The 18,466-nt window shown below is 38.6% G+C and overlaps 1 protein-coding gene across 5 annotated transcripts in view; it reads left to right on the top strand.

Annotated features, from left to right (window-relative positions):
* ZFAT (zinc finger and AT-hook domain containing) overlaps positions 1–18,466 on the top strand; it is a 191,863-nt gene that overhangs the window by 72,890 nt on the left and 100,507 nt on the right. For all 5 annotated transcript variants that reach the window (XM_089518003.1, XM_089518001.1, XM_089518002.1 and 2 more), the window contains 2 exons: positions 5,709–5,972; positions 14,225–14,398. In XM_089518003.1, coding sequence (XP_089374129.1) covers positions 5,709–5,972; positions 14,225–14,398 — 438 coding nt within the window. The remainder of the gene's footprint in view (positions 1–5,708; positions 5,973–14,224; positions 14,399–18,466) is intronic.

Here is an 18,466-nt window from a genome sequence, read left to right as displayed (position 1 = left end):
TTTTTTCCAAGAGTTATCAAATATGATTGCCAATGGCTCCAATATTACATTTACCAGTTCTTTTAATACCCTTGGATGTAGTTCATCTGGTCCCGGAGACTTAAATTCATTTAGATTAACAAGGTATTCCTGTACTATCTCTTTACTTATTCTGTACTGAAATTCCCCTATTATGTCTTCTGCTCCATTATCCTCAGGTTGAGCACCCTTTTCCTTTTCTGAGAAGACTGAGATAAAGAAAATGTTGAGTAATTCTGTCTTTTCTGTTCTCTGAGCATTTTGCCATCTTCTCCACGCAGTGACCCTAACATTTCCTTCTTCTTCCTTTTGCTGCAGACATATCCAAAAAAGCCCTTTTTGTTCTTTTTAACCTCTCTAGCAAGCCTGAGTTCATTTTGGGCTTTAGCTTTTCTGACTTTACCTCTACATGTGCTCGCTATTTGTTTGAACTCCTCTTTGGTGATTTCCCTGTTTTTCCATTTCTTATACATGTTCTGTTTAAAACTTTGCTCATTGTGATCACAGTCAGCTTATGTATTAATTGTTAAGTCTCTATCATCGCATTTCAAATGAAGTAATAAAAAAGCATGTGCAGTTCATAAAACACTTAACAAAAATGTAGCACTTGACTGCAATAGAATTAGAAATAGATCTTAAAAATTAACCAGTTATTTTGAGTTATATAGAGCCCTTAACAAAGCTATGATCACAATCAGCTTATAATATCTTTCTATAGGGATTCATGCCTTGAAGGAATGTATATACGGACATTATTATTTACATATGCAATAAAGAGATACTATGTTTCCTAGAAGATATCATGGCTTTGAGCATTTCTCATTACCTGAACTTGTATCAGTGCAGGTTTCCAGAGCAGCATTATAAAATTCTTGAGAATAAACTTTAGGAGAATATGCTCAAGAATAATTTCCAACCCAAGAACTTTTGTGAATTACTTGTTTGATACTTGTACCACATACCTGAGACAGTTTTACTACTTGTTAATGTGTAAGTCATGAATATGAATCTGCAAGAGCTTAGAAGAATACTGGAGGATAGGGAGTCTTGGAGAGGTCTCATCCACAGGGTTGCCATGAGTCGAAATCGACTCAAGGCTTGTTAACAACAACAAAGTAAAAACCATAAACATTTCCAAGTAAAATGAAAAAGAGGAAATAAGATGGAGAAGGGCAATTGTGTTGGGTTGCAGACTCATGAATGAAGGCATTAGAGAAGGCAAGTGTGTTTTAGGTTAGTGGGGAAAGTTCTTCACGATTCTGGGATGTTCTGTAAGGTATCAAACTATCTGGAATGATGAAGAAAGTACTTTAACAATCAGGAACAATCTAAAAACTGAATATATTATTTAGAGAGGTAATGAAAAATTAAAGGCTCAAAAGTTCTTGGAGAATAATCTTTTAGAGAATATATTGTCCAATAATTTTTTCATCTCACATTACTACCTCTTTTCCCATTGTTCAAGTTTTTTTAACCCTTTCCCCTTGTTGATGTACTGCCAAGCCTAACAGTAAGTTTTTAAAAAGGAAAGTAATCTTTTATATTGGAGTGCCCTTTTATATCCCAAATAAAGAGGCAATAATTTTTTTCTGGGACAACTTGTATGTCTGGATTGGTAATATATTCTGCTTTTTCGAAAACCTCTAACCAGAACTGCCAAACCACATATGCCTGGCACATATCATCTCCAAAATAATTGTTTGTGTAACTCAACCACAGTGGCATTAAATATAACATGTGAAATAATCTTTAAGGCAGCTCTGACTTCATGGGTTCAATTTTCCATATAGAATTTAAGTTCTGCCTTTTTAAAAGAAAGAAAAATCTAAAACAATGCTATGTTCTTTCAAGTGTTCCCAATTCCCTCTTGAATGCCTACTAAATGTCTAGTAAGGCATACTGTATTTTCTGGCGTATAAGACTCCTTTTTAACCCAGGAAAATTTTCTCAAAAGTCAGGGGTCGTCTTATACGCCGGGTTTCGTCTTTTAGGGTGGGTGCTGAAACTACCGAGCCAGATTGGAGCATCTGCGGGCTTTGTATACAATCCAATCCAAGCAGGCTTTGTATACAACAGGTTTTCATGCTAAGTACCTGCATGTCATAAGCATTTGAATTAAAATTACCATATTGAAATCAAATCTGATACTTTTTAAAAATTTTATTTGGTGTGTGTTGGAAAAGAGGTAGTCTTATACGGTGAGTATATCCCAAACTCTGTATTTTAACTGGAAAAGTTCGGAGCCATCTTATACGCCTAGTCGTCTTATACGCCAGAAAATACAATACATATTTTAGAAATGAAACCTTTAAAATTATCTTCTTTCTGAATAATTAAAAGTCTCAGAATTATACAATGTTTCACTGCCTGTGTTTACAGTCTGTTTCCACACACACACACATACATTATTTGGACTGTGTATCTGTTTTGTGAAAATCTGTTCCTGAGGGCAACATGGCTTCATCTGATTGCCATTCATTATAATGTATTGTTTCTGAAGTGTTCAGAATTACAAAGCTGTACAAAGTTGTACAAATGTAAAATTGGAAGGTAACATTGGAATAATCGAAACAAAAGGTTTTTTTAATCCAGTAGTTGTGGCTTTCCTTTTTTGCAGCCTTTACTTCCACCACCATCACCCATGAACGTGTGCATAAAAATAGAATTTAAACCATTACAAAATGACTGAATGTTGGTCAGACAAGAAATGCAGTTTGGAAAAAACAGTATAAAAATTGTTCTCCTATGATAAGTTTATTTGTCCATTTTGTCTTGAAGCGTCATCTCTGTGGCCATCAATCTAGACAGAATGGAATTCTTCCTCTAGATCACATTACTGTGAGCAACAGGGGTTCCCGGTTATAACTTGTTTCCCAAAATCAAGCTAGGAACAGAATCAGGACCGGAGCATTAAAACTAGGACAAAAATAGAATACTTTTTCTTCAGTGGCTTGTTGTTGTTGTTGTTGTTGTTGTGTACTTTCAAGTTGTTTTCGACTCATAGTGACCCCAAGGCGAACCTATCACGGGGTTTTCTTGGCAATATTGGTTCAGAGGAGGTTTGCTATTGCCTTCCCCTGTGGTTGAAAGCATGTGACTTTCCTAAGGTCACCTAGCGGATTTCATGGCTACGCTGGAAATCGAACCCTGTTCTCCAGACTTGTGGTCCAACACTCAAACCACCATGCCACATTGGCTCCTACTGCTTTCAGTGGCAGCAGCACTTAAAATCAGAATAAACTCCAGCCCTCTTGATTCCTAGGCTAGTCAAGAGACCAAACAGAAGAGCTCAGGCCTCACTTGGCAACACTGACCACTATCCAATCTGGTCACTGGACTTGTGGAAATAGCTTCTGCAAAGGAGAAGCAATACCTCCTCACTCCATTATTTCCCCTAAAATCCTGGAGGGCTGGGAAATCATCTCAGACAGTATTGCAATGCTGGAGGGGCTGCACATGGAAGGAGCCAAAAATCCTGACATTACCATGGAGGGCCTAAATACCTTATGGACCAGATGATGTCTGATCTTAGAAACTAAGCAGGATCAGGTTAGTACTTGGATGGGACATCATCAATGATTACCAGGTGCTGTTGGCTATATTTCAGAAGAAGGAACTGGCAAAACCACCTGTGAGTATTTCTTGTCTAAGAAAACCCTATAAAAATTCATGGGGTCACCCTAATTCGACAGGCAACATATATGCACACACATTATGAACCTCGTATTGTATTTGTTATTGTGAGCCTTCATGTCATTTCTGATTTATGGCTATCCTAAGGGTTTTCTTGGCAAGATTTGTTCAGAGGAGGTTTGCCATTGTTTTCCCCTGAGGCTGAGAGCATGTGAATTGCCCAAATCCCCCAGTGGGTTTCATGGCTGAGCTGGGCCATGATTAATTGGGGCAGTTCCTGCTTAATCAGGGCAGTTGAAGGGTACAATATCTATCCTAAGGAGGTTTGCCTCCCACTATGAGAGCCTAGAAGCATCTGCTTGGAGAATCCCAGGTTAAAAAGAATGCTTTGGCATGTGGCTTACCATGAGGTAAACTGTCTGGGGACTTCGATCAGAGCAAAGATTGCACTCAAAAAATAAGAAGACTTCCATGGTGTCCATGGAAGCATTAGAAGAGATCCTAAAATGTATTACTATGTATTACTAAAATGTATTAGTATTAATATGTTGTTTTTAATGCTGTTTTTAATTGATTTTATTGGATGGTTTATTATTATTATTATTATTATTATTATGTAAATATATGCAACTGAGCACAAAAGTTAGGATCATACAAGCCTTGTATTCCCTGTTACCATGTATGGATGTGAGAGCTTGACAGTTAAGAAAGTGGATAGGAAGAAAATTAATTCATTTGAGATGTAGTGCTGGCGAAGAGTGCTGAGGATCCCATGGACAGCCAAAAAGACAAACAAGTGGGCCCTAGAACAGATCAAGTCTGAAGTCTCCCTGTTAGCCAAAATGATAAAGTTGAGGTTGTTTGTAATTTGGTCACATCATGAGAAGGAATGACTCAATGAAAAAGACAATAATGCTAGGAAAGGTGAAGAAATGTAGAAAGAGGAGGACTGCATGCTAGATGGAGGGATTCTATTAAGGAGCTCACAGGCATGCATTTACAGGATCTAAGCAGAGCATTGGAAAATAAGGAGTCTTGGAAATGTCTCATCCACAAGATCTCCATGGGTCAGGATCAACTTGAGGGCGGTTAAGAATAAAACTGTCAGTAAATTCACTCACAGTGCCACTCCTATTCTGATGAGTATATTTGACCATAGTGTTCAGACTTTTCTGCCTCCTAATCTCTGTTCCATAAATTTCTTGTATTGTTTCCAGTATAAAGGGATCTTGTGGCACCTTTGAGACTAACTGAAAGTAAGAAGGTAGCATGAGCATTTTCAGACTTGAGCCTTCCTCCTCAGATGCATTTTTCCAGCATTCACCATCACTTTAGTCTCAGCTTCCCTGTTGGTTTGTAAAGAAGCAGCTGCTGCACATAGAGGCTGCATTAAAAAGAGGAACTGTAGACATTGCTTTCCCAGAATTATTTCTAAAAACGTTGTTAACAGAAGAGTTTCATGAAAGACTGTGCACAGAATCAGATCATTACAATTCCTCTCTTGGTTTTCTTTTCTCACTTATTACTTTACAAAAATTACTAGGTTCTGTCTCCATGACCCTATAGTGAACCAGTAGAGAAAAAATAATCTACTCTTGTTTATTAACGTTAATGCTTTCTTCTGTTTTTATTATTTTGGCTCTTCTCTTCAACCTGGCAAATCAGAGTTTCCTTATAGTTCAGGTAATCCATACAGTTCAGGACTTTGTGGCTCAATTTGTAGCAAAAATTACATTTAAAAAAATGTTTAATTGATAAACTTATTCTGATGAAACAGTACTTTTAATATACCAAAGATGATAAGTCTATGCCAAATCCAGGTATAATAATAAATTTTATTTTTCTATAATAACAAAACTCCTTTAAATCTGTAAAGAGGGGTTAATAATTGCATTTTTCCATTAAAAAAACAACAATCCAAAGCCCTCCTAGAAAAAAGCTCCCCCCCCCCCCCAGCATGGCTTCGAAATTTCCATAAATCTATCTGTCCATCCTTCCACACATACGTTTATATCTATACATTTATATATATATTCTTTTTAATGTTTCTTCAACAGAGCTCCTTGTAGTGAAGAGAAAAAGAGGCAGACCAAAAGGATCAACTAAGAAATGTTATGTTGATGAAGAATTGGCAGAAACCAGTAATTGCACTACAAATGAAGATGTTCCAGTGGGACTTGAGGAAGGGGGAGAACAGGGAGAGGTTCAACCTGACAACTTAGAATGCCAAAAATGCAACCGAAAGTTCTCTAATTCTCGGCAGCTACGGAAGCATATCTGTATTCTTGTTAAACCTGAAGATACAGAGGAAGGTGATCCAGGTAAGGCAGCTTACTTGTGTATATGGTTGAAGGCATGAACAGTGACCCATAGAAGAGCAATAAATGTTCAGGGAGAAAGCTGCATGATGTGTTGATGTTTTACATGGTTTGTCTGCTTTTGCAGTTCTGTTGCTCACCAAATGGGTTTTAACTGAGCATTAAGAACTTGGAATCTTTTTTCAAACATGTTTTGTGTTTAGGAATGGCTGGAGATCAGAGCTGAACTACACAAGATATAAAAGATCTGTGTTTGGATTTAGCTTGGACCTAAGGCTTAACAGCAGGAATGGGGAATATCTGATGGACTGCAGGGTCCATTGCACCTCACCATTGGCTGTATTACTATTCAAAGAGATAGCTGTGTTAGTGTGTTGCAGCATAAAAAAAAATTAAAGAAGTCCCATGAGATCTTTGAGGTTAACTGAGAAGATGGACTTGCTAGCATAAGCTTTCATGGACTCAGCTGCATGTGATGCAGTGGACTGAGGGCTAGAACAGACGGCCCTTTAAAGCTGCCGTCACCATGTGCTCTCAAGCCACCTTGAAGCTGCCCGGAAGTCGGATGGACACCCAGATGTGGGCAGCTTCAAAACACTGTGGTGGTGTGGTGTTTACATGCTGCACGCCAGAGGAGCATCTTGAAGCCAGTTTCGGGCTGCAGCAGAGCTGGGAAAGGGACAGATCTTTTCTACTCCTTTTTGAGCCGGGTTCAAGGCAGATTGGGGCTATAGCGTACATTTTCCGTGGCCTCAATTTGTCTTCAGCGGGGCGGCTTCAAGCCACCCCTTCTTGCCGGGCTGTTCCAACCTTCAGTCTACAAAAAAGTAACAACTTCTTTCAATTTCATCTCAAAAGTGCTCATTGACTGTGCTATCTAGGGTTGATGTGAGTTTCAGTCTAAGAAAATCTTGCTTTTACATAATAACAATTTTGATATATTGGTAGGTCTGGGGAAGGAGATTAAGGCAGTGGAAAGCTGTGAAGCCAGATTTGACATTTCATTGATTTGCCATATTTCTTTCAGCATGGAACCCAAGGCAAATCACAACCCCACTAAACTCAACTTTTATAAATCCAGTGATATATGACTTAGAAAGTTAAAAATCAATTAAATAAACTATTGTTTTAAAATAGCACTAATGTAAAACAGTTTTAAATGATTTAATACAGTGGGCCCTTAGTATCCACTGTGGTTTGGTTTAGAAGCCCTTATGGATATGCTCCAAATTCCATTATATACAATAGGATGGTAAAATGGTATGGTATATGAAGTAGCAAAATCAAGGTTTGCTTTTTGGAATTTAAAAAATACATATATTTTAAAGATGGTGATGGTTGAATCCATGAATGCAGAATTTGAGGATATGGAGGGCTGACTATACAACAAGAATAAAAATACATATGGGAATTAAAGCCCTTCCTCCCCATTCAAAGACCTTTCTGAGTAGCCAAAAGCTTATAATATACTATAATTATGAAAATTAAGCCAACACACATGCCTAGATCAAAGATAGACGTGCATAATATAATTACATTTGTGTATTGATTTCATTGTTGGCTAAGTGTCAGTGTATTTTGTGCATGTACCATGATTCTATATATACATGGAAAGTTTCATCAGAATTCATTACCCATGTTGCTTTTCTTTGAGATTAATTTGTTTAGAAACTGATGCTGTGGGGACTCGAAGGCACACATACACACACACATACATTCGAAAGAGGCCTTTATGTAGAAAAGTATATTTTGTTTTCCTTTTTACCCCTTAAGTGAAGATATCCAGCTGTCTCATTTGTGACCCCCAAGTCCCTTATGAATGCTCTTTTCAATAATATTTACACTTTTTCTAAGCCTAATTAGGCTAAGAAAATGCTTTTTAAAAATGAATTTTACAATAACGAAATTTGCTGCCCTTGACCCGACTGCTCATTAAAATCATAAAATGCGAGCAGGACAGGTTCTTAAGTAGATTACTAGCAGGCTTTCCCAGCTGAAACAGCTCTCTCCTTTTGTATTAGAAAAGAACATCTCCATTCGCAGGTGAACAAGAAAGTACCCCTTCTGAGAAAACCAGACCAATCCATCTCCTGCAGGAAATAATTTCTTGGCACATCTCAATGCATACCTTTTTAATACAGACAAATGTGGAATAAATCTTCAGGAAATATGGCCATGGGACAATTGTACAGCTCTGATGTACTCATTTCCTGCAATCTGGTCAGATCAAGTCATTAGTATTCTGGTGGATTTTTGAACATTGTGAATTTCAGAAGACTGGATGAATAATTGGATTTAAAGGATCAGCGTGCGGCAGGGCCAATTTTAGGGATAGGGACTGTGTGGCAACCACACAGTCCCTAACCCTAGAACGTAATGGTGCCATAACAATGGCAGCACCCTGTGTACATGGGTGCCGCCATTATTACGTAAGCACTGTGTAGCGTCTGCACGTTGCTGCGCAGTGCTTACATAACGACTGCGCCAGTGGCATACTTGTTAGGCCACACCTGCACCACTTTTCGCAGGTTCTTTTTCCGCCGGAAGGAAGCCACACAATTTGGCGACTTCCCTCCGGAGGAAAAACAGGCGCTGGCAGGCCGCCCTTTTTCAGCAGTCTGTACTGCGCCCCCCTTTTTTAATGTACTTAGAAATAACAAAAGTTTGTCTTATGGTAGGTCAAACTATTAGTTCTTCTAGCCCAGTGTTGTCCAATCTCACTTGCAACAGGTTTTCAAGTCATTGACTACTGGTCCTTTTAACTGAAATTATAAGGATTACAAACAAGGATTTTGTAGTACCCCAAAGTAACAGTTCTGATGGGAAAAAGTAAAAACTTTATAGGACACTATCATTTGACGCCAAGCTGATTTCTTCCATCACACCATCTGGAGGTAGAGGCACTACAGTCCATCACAAAGTGGATTTGCAGATCCTTTCCCTGACCAGTTACCACAGAGAATGAAGGATAATACTCGTTTTTAAATGTTTATATGATTTTATTGTTTCAAGGCAGTTAACAAAAATGAATGTAGCAGGTAAAGCAGAAAAAATAATACAGAAAAATAACCAGCTGATAAAAAGGACAATTAGAAGTTAGAGTAAATAAACATTATGCTAGTAAAAAAAATTGCAAATATTTGGGTAAATTTTTAAAAATATCCTGGTACCAAAAAAGGCAATAAAATGCCAAACATGTCTTCCTAGAAGGGCTTTCCATTGATGTGGCATCAATCCATAAAGAACTCTTTCCTTTGTACATTAGGTCAAGCTCCCACAACCTTAAATTCTTACTTCAGTCCTAATTAAAATTAATATATATTACAAGCAAATACACTAATTTTCTGCCTGCTGGGTTGGTATTCATCAGACTTGGCAACCTACATGGATTTACAGAAACATGTGCCTCCTGGGCATTCATTTGGCCTTGGTGTATTAGGTACACCCACATTTGGCTGTGTGAATCCACACTGCATCCCAAGATTAGACTTGGATCTAGGAAACCCTGACATCTACACTAGAATTGCATGCCAGCATTGTGAGAGAAGATATGCATAAAACATTGCTAGCCAATTTAAAACTCCTTTCCATTTTTTTTCAAGCACTCAACAATGATGCTTGCAATTTGTGATCCAATTACAATTTCAGCCTAGGGGAATTTGCACATCGCTATTTGAAATTAATATGTAACGTTATATTTGAACTTTTGATCTTACATTGTCTCTAGGTGAAAATGGAAAACTCAGGTTTAGAATTTGAAGTAGCTTTTTGGTTATTTACGTAGCTTTTAAATTTAGAAGAGGGCCTCAGGCCTGCCTGTTCTGATATTGAAATTATGTTTAGCCCGAACACCTGAACAAAGGAATTCTTGTTTTTTATGACTGATACCTTATTTTTCGATAATGGAATGATTTGGACTACTCCTAGGATACTCTAGGTGGTTTTGGCTCTCTTCTTACAACTGTTTTTCCCCCTTTTATCATTGTATACATAGACTTCTACAAGACTGGAACTCTGTGCCACTCCATTATTTTAAATTTCTTTGCACCTGTACTGCAAAATACACTTGTATTTTTCTTTTCTCCTTCCCTTTCTGTCCACAAAGCAAAATCCTTTTTCAAACTAGGAAAGAGTAAACATCAACTGCCTAGCTACTGCAACTCATATTCCTTTATTTTCAGGACCAACAAAAAGGTTAGCTTCCTGACTGAAACTGGACCAGGAAAAGCTGCTGCCTTGCCTTGAATTCTCAGCGTGTGGTAGCTGCTGGTCTAGGACAGACAACAAATGGCCTATTTAAATCCAGACTACTTTCCATAACTGCTGTGTGTGTGAAAGTATGCCTGGTTTTGTACAGATATTACAAAAACATCGTCGGTCACCTTGTTTTGTGTTGTGATTATGGCTACCAAGAGTAGCAGAGGACTGGTAGGATAGAGGCTAACATAGCCATAGTAAAGAGTTTAAAACAAAATCGCACACCAGACAAACTTTGAAAGGAAGGGCAAGTTCCAAGTGGGCCAATTACGGGACCAATCTATATGCTGGAGCTTCACCAGGAAGCCTCTCTAATTAAGAATGCACAATACATGGCAGGAGCACCAATTAGAGATTCCAGATAGAAAATATGCATGGCTGAAAACACTGTTGAACATACTGATTCATATGTCATTGACAGCCACCTTCCTCATCAGTAGAGATGTGAACATCCTGTAAATGTCATCTAAACACACACACAGCACAGCATCAAATTAGTTTATGCATGCCACGCTGGGATTTGAATCACATAGATCTGGATACAGGAGGTCAGTTTATTAGTTTGCCAAATCAAAGTGCCAGCTGTTGAAACTGATTGCTTCATGTTCCTTTTCATGGGAGAGCAGGAGCGAGGACTATTTATCTCAATCAAGCTGTTGGGAGGAGAGAGGGAAAATGTCCTCAAAAAGTGTGTTTGGTCGTTCTAAGTGGAATGGGTTTGATGGTCAGCCCAAACAGTTTGTAAATGAGGTGGAGGCTAGAGAAGGCAGCAAGAGTGGGCCAGCTTGAGAGAAATGGTTCATATATTTTAGAAAGAGATGTAGCACTGGAAATTCATTCTCCAGCATCCTAGTGCCGAGTGTCGCTTTCAGCTAGTGATCAGGCTAACAGTATGATAGACAGAAGCTTTATGGCAAATTTTCTTGGACAGTTTGACATCCATCAATATAGATGGTCTTTTAAAAATTAGCTGAGTGCATATTGTCCAGATTGTGGCTTGTCCATTGTCTCCATCTCTCCTTCAAAAACATCATATCAGAGCAATATATTGGACTATAAGTCAACCTCATATATAAGTCAAGGCCAGGTTTTGGGGCCATCATTATGGATTTTGAAATGCCCTGTGAATAAGTCAAGAGGAAAATTTAGGGGAACTTGACAAAAGATCTAATGCAGTGGTCCCCAAACTGTGCTCTTTAAGGGGTTTTGGACATCAGCTCCAAGAATCCCAGACTGGGATTCTTGGAGCTGAAGCCCACAATTTCTTAAAGGGCACAATTTGGGGACCACTGATCTAAAGGATGAAGCAAAGGAAAACAATGCCAAAGAACCAACAGACTTCCAGCAGACATAACTATTTGTGCTCAACCTAAAGGCTGGCTGGATGAAGGGTGGGGGGGAGGTTCAGTGCTTCTAGATAGATTACACTCTTACTTCTCACCAGAGAATAGTTCCTTTTTTGTAAGAGTTAAAGAGTAGTACTTACACTGAGTCATGGATAAGTAGACTCAGGTTTTTGGGATCCAAATTTCTAGACTTGTACATGAGTATGTACAGTATGTGTTTTCACAATAGGAAGCACAATGAATTATTACCATTATATTTAAATCTGAATTGTTTCCCTCAGTCCATTTCAGCCATGCACTTCATGGGATTACAACAGTGTGTGAAATACCTTAGTTATCTGTGGACTGTTAAAGAATTGACTATGCTGGACATCACAACTGAAAGCTCTTGGCTGGGTACATTGCTCTCATATTGTAACTAGTCTGCTGTGACTCTTAACCCACTTCCATGCGTGCTTATTCTGCTCTTTTTTATGAGCAGGGTGTTCTAGGAAAAGTGGGATAGGTCATCTAATGGGGAAAAATACCCTGGTAAATTGGATGTAACTGGTTCCTGTCCATTTTTATCTCCAGTTTGTTGGGGGGTGTTGTAGGTATCTTTTCTCTTATTCTGCATCTTAAAAAAGTGTTTTAATCAAAGAAATTATAAGCATAGTTCAATGCCAAAAAAGAAGTCCTCCCCAAAACATTGTCATTTAATGACAGACACTTGAATTTCAACATTCTTAGTACAAATCCTGTCACACCTAGGTAGGGGGCAAAGAGGCAAACAAAGGAAGAAATGGAGGAGGGGGACAAATGAGTGGGTGCATATGGATCAGAACTGACAGGATGATCAAGAGTATAATGCTGACACCCACCTGGCATCCAAGTCCCTAGAATTAGCAGAAGTTATTATATTAAGACCCACTTTCTGCTCAAGATTAGTTCTTCCAAGGACACTGAATGTTCTTATTCAGATTTTTAAATTTTTACCCCTTCCCATCTGAAGTTGCAAAGTATAATGCTATGTGATAGTCACTTTGCTGTAGAGGTTTGTTTAATATAACCCTACTTAGCTCACAATGAACAAGCAGATGTTCCTTGCAAGCTGAAAATCTGAGGACATAATGTGGCTTGAAATATCATTACATTACAGCCCTTTCCTGTAGACTTCATCCCTCTAGTCCTCTCTGTTAGTATCCTTATTTACTCCTTTTTTCTTTTTACTCTCTACTTAGTTATGTTCAATTCTTGTTTATTTATTTGTTGTTACTTTAATTGTTACATGTTACAATTGTACTATTTCATGTGACACTAATAAATATAAATATTAAAAAAGAGAGAATTTGAGGACAATCAAGTTGTCTGTCCTTAGTTTTTTGTCTCCAATATCTGGTAACTAGAAGTCAACTGGTGGTAGTCATGGAGTTCTCTTTTAAACTGTGATGACTAAAAACAGAGAGCAGATTCAAGGGTAAGCAGACTTCAGATTAGGAAGATGGCAGGGAGAGATTGGAAATCAGCAAATTCAGCTGGGTCAGTTCACCACTGAACCTAGATTTATTACTGGGTATGTTCAATTTGAGTGTTGGACTATGACTCTGGAGACCAAGGTTCAATTCCCAGCTCAGCCATGTAAACTCACTGGGTGACCTTGGGTGAGTCACACTCTCTTAGCTCAGGGGAAGGCAATGGCAAATGTCATCTGAACCAACATAGGGTCACCCCAAGTTGGAAATTATTTGAAGGCACACAACAACAACAACAAATGTTCTCAACAAAATTGAAGTTAGTTCTAGCTATCTGAGAAGTATAATAGGCATGTTTTTGAACACTTTATGTTTTTAAGTGTACAACTAAATTTTATAAGACTTAGAAAAATCTTTTAATGGCATTGGCAAATAAGTCAGATGCCTGAGCTTGCTCAGGTAGAAAAGTTGGATACTCAATGAGCAAAAATAGTTCCAAATGAGACATTAAACTGGAATGTGTCAATTTTAGATTTCTTTTGGCATCAGAGTTTCTAGTTCTCATGTATTTCAGTTGTAGAAGAAGTATAGTTCCACAGATTCCTCTATAAGGATCAGAGTTCAAGACCAACAGTGCCTGGCTGTGTGACATGACATGGGAGAGTCTTGTTGCCCATCTCCATCTCCAGCAAGGGTGCCATGGTCACCATTAACTGTGGATGCCATCCGGCCCTTTGTCAAATGCAGAGCCCACTGGCTCCATTTCTACCCTTAGTATCCCAAGAATAGTGAAGTGTTGTTTCCTCTCCTTAATGTTACATGTCAGTGCAATCTCATATTTCATTTTCCATCTTGGCAAATAGCACTATATGCCAATTTGGGTGTCACACTCTTGCTCTCCTAGATTTCCACCTTAGAACTGAAATGGTTTTTTTTTCTTGTGTGATGAAGCATTTTTCTTCTCATTTCTTGGATTTGATATTAGAAGCTTTGTTCTCTGTCCCCCTTTTTAGACATGTAGAGGTGATAGAACCAAAACTAATAAATTTTGCAATCTGATATTCTTTTCCACAAAATAACAGAAAACATAATCAGCCTTGTTGGTCATATATGCTGCTGTATTTAAGAAGAAGAAGAGGAAGATAAGAAAAAGAATGCTCATGATCATACTTTTACATTATTTTTTATGTTTGCTCTTTAGGTAATGATTCTGACGTTGACCTTGACAGGAGGGAAGATGAGCGAGAAAAAGCACCAAAGAAGCAACGGCTCCAAAGAAATGAGAAGAGCCTTTCTGCAAAGGACGGAGACCCAGTTTCAGGAGCTAAGAACCCTATTATCAGTGTGGTTTTGACAGCCCATGAAGCTATTCCAGGTAATATTGACTGTTCACTTGTGGAAACTGAATGCTTTTACATGAAAAGTTTCTGTAGAATAATGCAAACAGCTTCAAATGTTCTTCTCCTAAAGCCTGACATGTCATTCTTTTCACTGTATCATGAATATTTTATTTGCATCTGGCTCCTAATGTTGAAATACAAGAATCTGCATTCCTTTACCTGCACTTCAGAACACAGAATGCTGCAGAATTGTTGGTTTGTTTTCTATCCCGCCTTTCTCCCTCTAGGGACCGAAGGTGGATCACAGTGTAGAGTTAAAACAAAATGCAAGTAAAAATACATCCATTTTAAAACTTTTAAAAAAAATATACATTGAAGAAACAATCTGAAATATTTTAAAATGCATTTGGAGTACAGGCAAGATTAAGAGTTCAACATACCCATTAAAAAGACTCTTTTGTCACAGCCAGTTAAAAGCTGAATGCCTAAATATATTTGTTTATGTACATAGTGTTGTATTGTAGAATTCTAAAACCTAATTTGGAATCTAATTTGATCTTATATAAAAGGTTGACATGGTAAGAAAACTCAAAAGGAATTTTGCATTTTGTTTTTCTAACCTGAATAATGTTTGCTGTGAAGGTGGCAAAGATTTCTTATCTACCCAATCATCCATTAAAGTTCTGGTGGTAGTTTACATAAATACTCACAGTGTCTTCTTTTTATCCCTTTATGGGATTATAGAGGTGAAGCAGATGGCCTGGAAGGAGCGATCTCCAGCTGTGATCCAGACCACGGTGACTGAACAGCCCAATTAGAAGCAGGCTGCCACCACAGACCCAAACAAACTGCTGGCAGGAGTGGATTAAATCCTCTCCTTTTGCCGGCAGCTTTGGGCTGCCTTAGGTGGCCTCGGAGCAGCTTCCAGCTGCTTCAGGGGCATTCATCCTCTAAATGCCGAAAGCCACTCTATTTGGCCCATCTGTTTCAGGCCCTAGCGTGTCTGCATTATAATCATAAATATCATAAATCAATAATCATAAATATATGGTTATTATTTGTCACATTTCCATACTTTCATTTTCCAGTGAGTTCAGGCCAGGCTACAGGTGCCTTGGGTGGGTTGGGCCACAATGTACGTCCTTTTAGAAATGCATACCTATATTTACGTTAATCTCATTCTGCCACAGAATGTGGTCATCTTCATGGATCTTTCATGATAACTTTTCATCCTAAACATCAACAAAGCACGGTGTTAAACCTTTGGGAAATGAAAGAAAGGAAAGGCAAAGACCAACACTTTGGCAACTCATTCCTCTGGCCCTTCTGCCACCATTAAGCCTTTAAGATGTCAAGAAACAAGTATGCCCTCTTTCTCTTTCACCCATGGGTTTTAAGCTGTTGGTTTGATGTTGTATATTCCATTGCAGTGGGAATGGAAAGAATCCTGATTCTTAACTTGCATGCCATGGAATGTATTTCAAGAATGAATGGCTACAAATCATTTGCTGGCTGCCTCTGTCTCTTTTACACTTACTGGTTTCTTTGGTTCATCTAGAAGTTTTTAGGCTGCTATTGGTTTTCTTTGTTTTCTTTTTGTAGCTCCATAAAAAATAGCTTAAACAAACTTCATTTCCCAAGATAATTTCACCAGATGGAGAAAAATATTTCATGTGGATTGTTGTTGGCATATATAAGATGAACTCATGCATTTTCTTCCCTTTGAGTATGCTGGATCATCAGTATGTTGAATAGAGAAGCGGGTTCACATTGTTTAAGCAGCAGGATTTTTATTACATCTTAACACTCAGTGGCAACCTTTCATCTGAGCTGAATACATTTCACAAATGTCCCTTTCTTCTTCAGATGTTTTATAATAAAATCCTCATAGAAGATGCCATGTAAGCTTTTCATCAACTGGAAGAACAGAGGAGGGGAAGACAGAATATTTGTACATTTCTCCCTCCCTCTTTGGACTGCTGAGTGGCACACCCAGCACATCTCCAACTTGGGATGTCTTTTTGGTTCTTTTAAGTGAGATGGTTGCAAAGCTTTTGCTCAATCCACTTGTCTTACTGTGCCACTGAGAGTCAGGTTCAGAGCTGTTCTTCATCTTTTTTGAACAGCAGATCTGGGGCCAAATTCTTTTTGGCAAACCTGCCTTGTTTCTAATATTCCAGTGTGGCCACATCAAATACACTTACTTCCTATAATTGAAGTGAATTTTATGCTTAGGGAAAGTAGTAAATCACCAGTTTTTGCTGATTTGCAAAGTAGCTTTGATGCACAAAAGTTTTAACAAAATCAGTGAGGGCTCTTTATCTGAAATTGTTGCTGTTCTTTCCTCCAGTATTCCCACCTCCTCCCTTCTACATGACCCCCAATATGTGACCCTGTCAGTTAATACATCCATAACTTACTCTTTTAACTGTTTCATCCCCTACCCAACATGCACAGTCTACCTTTAGATTCACTGCTTCTTCGAAACAGAAGCTGTTCTTTTTCAGTAGAGCCCTGGTCACTCTCAGTTTTGGCTTGCCCTTCATATCCCATAGTGAGTCAACCCTCATACATCTTTCTTCCTAACTTTCTCAAAACTCTTATCTCTCTCTTACTCACTCACTCTCTGAATGTGTACATCTGTTTGTATGAGTTCAATCACAAACAGAGAACATCACTATCCCATATGACCTTCACCTGTTCATCTGCCTACTCCTTAGTCCGAATCATTACCATTGATGCCTGGACACATATTGCAATTATACACAAACATGTGTACTAAATGGACAAGAAATGGAGGGAGATGGGAGAACACAGACACAAATAAGTAGTTGCATTCCCCCATTGTTTGTCAACTATCCTTTTTTTCTCCTGAATCCCAGGTTTACTAGGGGGTTACGGATATGCACACTTTTGCTTAGTGCCATCTTAATTACTTGCCCTTCATTTCTATTTGCTCTGTTTCTTTGGGATAAAAGAATGCACACTATTATGGACTTTCTAGATAAGCACCTACTGCTATAAATTGAAATGGGAAGCAGTATTGATTTAATTCAACAGGGCAGACAAGGGAAAATTAAAGAAAGCAAATGAGTTGCTTTCAGTTACTTTTGCCCAATCCCTGAGACACTGGATATGGTCGCAATGGTATATGGCAGCCAGATTGGTCACTGGTTCATCTAGGTTTGACCATATAACACCTATCTTGAAAGATCTTCATTGGCTTCCCATTCGCTTCTGGGCACAGTACAAGGTCTTGGTTATTACCTTTAAAGCTCTATATGGCTTGGGCCCAGGTTACTTGCGGGACCGCATCTCCCTATATAATCCGCCCCGCACCCTTAGAACATCAGGAAAGAATTTAATGGAAACAATGTCTACTAAATATATGTCAACCTTGCAAAGGGCCTTTACTACAGCAGCTCCAAGATTGTGGAATAGCCTCCCAGAGGAGATTCGCTTGACAACCTCCCTGGAGTCATTCAGAAAGGCAGTTAAAACGGAACTTTTCCGTCAAGCATACCCCCCTGATATGACATGACCAAGAATTTTCTGCAGCCTTATGTCTGTTGAATTTATTAATTGTTAATTGTTGGTGTTTTTAAGGAATTAATGGTTTTAATGGTTTACATGTGTATGAATTGTATTGTATGTTTTGTACAATTTCAAGTAGACTGTAACCCCGCTTCGATCCATTGGGAGAGGCAGGGAAACATAAATAAATTATTATTATTATTATTATTATTATTATTAGCCTTACATTTTATTTGAATTACTGGAAGGCACTACATGGGACTACCTTTGAAAAGCATTCAGAAATTGAAGCTGGTACAAAGAGCTGCAGCCAAAATGTTAACCAGGGGCAAGTTACAGAGACCATACTGTGCTGGTTATGATCTATAAAAGCTCCTTATGGCTCAGGTCCTGACTATCTGGCGGACCATATCTCCCCATGTGAGCCTGCCCTGAAAACATTAGGGGAGGCCCTTTTCTCAGTCCCATCACATCACAAAGCATGGTTAGTGAAGATGTGAGAGAGGGCCTTGTCGACAGCTGCCCCTAGTCTCTGGAATTCCCTTCCGAGGGAGACTCGAATTGCCCTC

The sequence above is a fragment of the Sceloporus occidentalis genome, unplaced genomic scaffold, assembly GCF_023333645.1.
Source record: "Sceloporus occidentalis isolate IW3139 unplaced genomic scaffold, rSceOcc1.0.p SCAF_3, whole genome shotgun sequence".
NCBI classification, from domain to species: domain Eukaryota; kingdom Metazoa; phylum Chordata; class Lepidosauria; order Squamata; family Phrynosomatidae; genus Sceloporus; species Sceloporus occidentalis.
Note: the sequence above shows the minus strand (reverse complement) of the source record. Positions and strands in the feature narration are given on the sequence as shown.